The sequence below is a fragment of the Penaeus chinensis genome, chromosome 26 (genome assembly GCF_019202785.1).
Source record: "Penaeus chinensis breed Huanghai No. 1 chromosome 26, ASM1920278v2, whole genome shotgun sequence".
Lineage (NCBI taxonomy): Eukaryota > Metazoa > Arthropoda > Malacostraca > Decapoda > Penaeidae > Penaeus > Penaeus chinensis.
In genome coordinates, this window is record NC_061844.1 from 3467234 (window position 1) to 3472233 (window position 5000).

Below are 5000 nucleotides of genomic sequence, written 5' to 3' on the forward strand. Positions count from 1 at the left end.
TTCAAAATTTTCGAGGAATTTATAACGAGTTTTTCTGTTGTCCAATTTTTTCTTTCTTTCTTTCCGATTCTGGGGGGGGGGGGGGTATAGAAATAATAGTAATGATGGTAATGGATGGTAATGATAATGATATGGATAAGGATAATAAAGTATTAATGATGTAATTAATAATAATCTTGATGATAATCTACACCCATCTTATCTCTCTTCTCTCATTATTCCTCTCTCTCTCCCTTTCGATCTCTTCCTCCTTCATTCTCTCTCTTTATTTCTGTCCGTCTCTCTCTCTCTATCTATCTATCTATCTATCTGTTTGTCTTTCTGTCTCTCTACAAATATTTTCTTTCTTTTTCTTTCTTTTTCTCTTTTTATTTTTCTATTTTCCTTTCTTTTTTTATCTTTCTTTCTTTTTCTACCCCTATCCCTATCTCTCTCTGTCTCTATCCCTGTCTCTATCTCTATCTCCGCCTTCTCTTTCTCTCCCTCTCTCTTCCCTCTTTCTCTCTTCCCTCTCCCTCTCCCCAGCCCTACAATCCTTCCCCACAATCGCGTCACTAACCCCCCCCCCCTCTCTCTTCCCCCCACAGGATGTTGGTCGTCCCCGCCGCCCGTCTGCTTCTGCTGTGCCTGCTGTCAACTCAGCTCGTGTTCTCCCACGGTCAGTCTGGCTTCATTGTTTTGTGGGGCGGAGGCTGCTGGACGGGGCCGCTTGGTGTAGTTTTGTGTGAGGGTTTTGTGTGTGTGTGTGTGTGTGTGTGTGTGTGTGTGTGTGTGTGTGTGTGTGTGTGTATTGTGTATGTATGTATGTATATAAATATATATCTATATATAAAGCCCCTTCTCGTAGCCCCCTCCTATATCCTCCCTACCATAGCCCCTTCCAGTAGCCCCGTTCAGCAGCCCCTCCTTTCGTAGCCCCTCCACTAGCCCCCTCCCCCACTAGCACCCTCCCCCACTAACCCCCTCCCGCAACCCCTCCCCACTAACCCCCTCCCCCATTAGCCCCCTCCCCCCCTTACCCCCTCCCCCCAACCCCCTCCCCCACTAGCCCCCTCCCCCCCAACCCCCTCCCCCACTAGCCCCCTCCCGCACCCCCCCCCCTTTCCCTCCGCGGTCAGTCACGTTTCATTTATTTTTCGATGAGTTCTGAAGGGTCGGGTTTCTTGCCCACGATTGCTATCCTCTCTCCTCTGCTTCTTCTGCTTTATCTGTTTTCTTTCGTTCCTCATTTTCGTAATTTTTTTTTTTTTTTTCATTTTTGTTGTTTTTTGTTTTTTCTTTTGTTATATTTCTTTGTTTGTCTTCTCTTTTCTTTTGTTTTATTTCCTTCTTTGCTTTTATTATTTTTGTTTTCCCTTCTTTTCTTATTTTTATTTCCTTCTCTTATTTTCTTTCCTTCATTTCCCTTTCTTGTTCGTTCATTTCTCTCCTTGTTTTCTTTTCCTGCTTTCTTCTCCTATCTTCTTTCCTTCTTTCCATTTTCTTACCTTCCTCTTCTTTCTCTCTTTTTTTCCTTTCTCTCCATTATCTCTTTCTTTATTTTATTTTCCTTCTTCATTTAATTATTTTTATTATTTAATTCATTTAATTCTTTCCTTCCTTCTTTCTTTTCTTTTCTTTATCTTCTCTCTTCCTTTCCTTATTTTCTTTCGTTATTCTATGTTTTCTTTTCTTTCTTTCCTTTCTCCAGTTCCTCCTTTCCTGTCCTTATTTTGTTTCTTTATTCTGTTTCCTTGTTTTCTTGTCTTCCTCCCTCTCCTTATCTTCTCTCTTCCTTTCCTTGTTCTCTTTCGTTATTCTATTTCCTTGTTTTCTTTTCTTCTTTTCCTTTCTCCATTTCCTCCCTTCCTTTCCTTATGCTTGATAGATAGATAGATAGATAGAAGTAGATATTTGCAATTGCAAATTTAATTTTTTTCATAAGGTTAGAATTTCTCCAAAATACAGTGGCAGATAAATAAATAATAATTATATTTTTTTAATTCAGAAAAGGTAGATTAGAATCTGAAAAAGATAATGTTATGAATATATATATATATATTAAATATATATATATACAAATATATTAGATAAGGGATACGGAAGATATTAATTTCCGCACAAAATACAGTCTAGGCAATATTACATAATAATTCTGTTCTGAAAATAAATAGATTTATTAATAGATAAAGTTGTTACGCCGAAAATAAGTAGACGATAATAGCGGATATTTTTTTTTTTTTTTTTTTTTTTTTGATAAGTATGTAATGATTATATTGATGAAAAATAAGTGACTCCAAACAGTCCATTCAAATTAATTAATTTGATATCATGACTTTTTTTTTTTTTTTGGGGGGGGGGGAGATTTCCAAAATATATGTTATTACGATTCTTTTTTATTATTATTATTATTAATTCCCACAAAACTAAAAGATACACGATATAAAAACGGCAATTGATAAAAAGTATCATGATATGAATATGTAACTGATAAAAAAAAAAAAAAAAAAATACGATATATAAAAAAGATGATTGATAAAAAAAAAAAAAAAACACGGTATGAAAAATAAGTAATTGATAAAAGAAAATACACACGATAAAAAAAAAAAAAAAAAAAAATTACGATACATAAAAAAACATAACTGATAAAAAACAAAAACACAAAAAACTCGGTAAGAAAAATAAGTCATTGATAAAAGAAAATAAACGCGATATAAAAAAAAAAAAAAAAAAAAAAAAAAATTGGATAAGCACTGAATCCCACAATCGCTTCCAAAATGGCGGGAAATTGAACTCTCCCTCCTTCCTGCCTCAGCCTTCCACGGGCGTCCTCGGCGACACCGGCACCACGAACGCAGATTCTTCGAGAGCCGTAACCACGCCCATCGCGCTCATGGCCACGCCCACTCTCACCAAGACGCCCACAGGCTGGTTTCGGCGAGTCACGTGGGCGAGAATTCTGTCGGCGGGTGAGTTTTCTTTTCTTTTTTTTTGTTTTTTTTCCTTAATTGGTTTCTTACTTTCTTTGTTTTCTTTTTTCTTTTCTTTCTTTCTTATTTTTATTTCTCTCTCTTGCTATCTATCTTTCTAAAAAAAAATTTTTTTCTCTTTTTCTTATCTCGTTGTTTTCATTTTACTTCTTTCCTCCCTTTACACTTTTTTTTGTTCGTCTTCTTTGTCCTTTATTTTATTTTTTTATTTGTCATTTTAGCTGTTTTTATTCTATTCTATCAGGTGGTTTTCAAAATTATTGTTGTTTTTTATTATTATGATTGTCCAGGTTGTTTTAAATCGCCCTTTTTTCTTAATTGCCACAACCATCACAACTAATTACCATCATTAGGGAACACCAACTCCCCCCTCCCCCCCCCCTGCAAGCATCCTTTAATTAACTACGCCCACAATCACGCCCACAGCCACGCCCCCAGCCACGCCCACAGCGACACCCACAGCGACACCCACGCCCATGTCTTACGCCCACAACTACAAACACACAGTCATCGCCCTCACCAACGCATCTTCCCTATAGGCCTAACCCCCACGCCCACGCCCCATGCCCCACGCCTCACGACCCACGCCCACGCCCCGTGCCCGCGCCTACATAAACCGATCACTATATTTTGCAACCACAACCAAACTCAAACACTAACCACCCATACCCTCACTAACGCAGTCTCCACAACTACAACCACGCCCACAATCACGCCCACAACCACGCCAATACCCACGCCCACTAACCACGCCCACAACCACAACCACACTCACGCCCACCAACCACAACCACACTCACGCCCACCAACCACGCCCACCAACCATAACCACGCCCACAACCACACTCACACACACCAACCCCGCCCACAACCATAACCACGCCCACAACCACGCCCATAACCCCGCCCACTAACCACGCCCACAACCACGCCCACAACCACGCCCACAACCACGCCCACAACCACAACCACGCCCACAACCACAACCACACTCACGCCCACCAACCCCGCCCACAACCACGCCCACAACCACACCCACGCCCACCAACCACAACCACACCTGCAACCACAACCACGCCCACAACCACGCCCACAACCACGCCCACCAACCACTCCCACCAATCACGCCCACCAACCACGCCCACAACCACAACCACGCCCACCAACCACGCCCACAACCACGCCCACCAACCCCGCCCACCAACCACGCCCACCACCGAAACCATTCCCACGCCCGTATCTGACGCCCATGCCCTTGCGCCCACAGGAACCGCGTGCCGAGCGCCCGCAAGAGCGGCCACGGGTCCCGGTGGGCGCTGACGTACCAGGGCGCCGCCCACGAGCCCGCCGCCATCAACAACACGGTGTCGAACGTGACGGCGCAGCTGGGGGGCGCCGCCTTCCTGCCGTGCCGGGTGGGCCACCTGGGGGACAGGCAGGTGAGTGGGCAGGGGGGGCAGAGGGGGTATGGGGGGTATGGGGGAGGGGGAGAGAGGGTGGGGCACCTGGGGGACAGACAGGTGAGTGGGGCAGGGGGGAGGGGTAGAGGGGGGGAGGGGGTATGGGGGAGGGGGAGAGAGGGTGGGCCACCTAGGGGACAGGCAGGTGAGTGGGGGGAGGGGGTAGAGGGAGGGGGGGCAGAGTGGGGGTCAGGCGGGGGGAGGGGTTAGGCGGGTTGGGGGAGAGGGGGGGTTAGGCCAGAGGGTGGGATAGACCAGAGGGTGGGTTGGGGGAGAGGGTGGGTTGTGGCAGAGGGTGGGGTATAGAGGGAAACCACTTCGAGAACAGGCAGGTGGATGTGTTTGGAGAGAGAGTGGGTTGTGGGCGGTCAAAACTCACATGTAATGGGTGGATGGATAAGCAGGTGTTGTGGGTGGGTTGTGGGGAGCCTGCGGGTGGGTTATGAAGGTGGAGTGTGAGTCAGTTTGTGGAATTATGTGGATAAGTGGATATACGTATGAAAGATTAGTGAGTTCGAGTGGGTGGGTGCCACTTGGGAGACATTGGGTGGGTTTGTAGGTGGGGTGAAAT

The 5000-nt window shown here is 44.9% G+C and overlaps 1 protein-coding gene across 1 annotated transcript in view; it reads left to right on the plus strand.

Annotated features, from left to right (window-relative positions):
- LOC125039122 (hemicentin-1-like) overlaps positions 1-5000 on the plus strand; it is a 76497-nt gene that overhangs the window by 66405 nt on the left and 5092 nt on the right. Inside the window, exons 2-4 of the mRNA XM_047632865.1 lie at positions 588-658; positions 2795-2948; positions 4237-4408. Of these exons, the coding sequence (XP_047488821.1) occupies positions 589-658; positions 2795-2948; positions 4237-4408 (396 nt within the window). The 5' untranslated portion in view covers position 588. The remainder of the gene's footprint in view (positions 1-587; positions 659-2794; positions 2949-4236; positions 4409-5000) is intronic.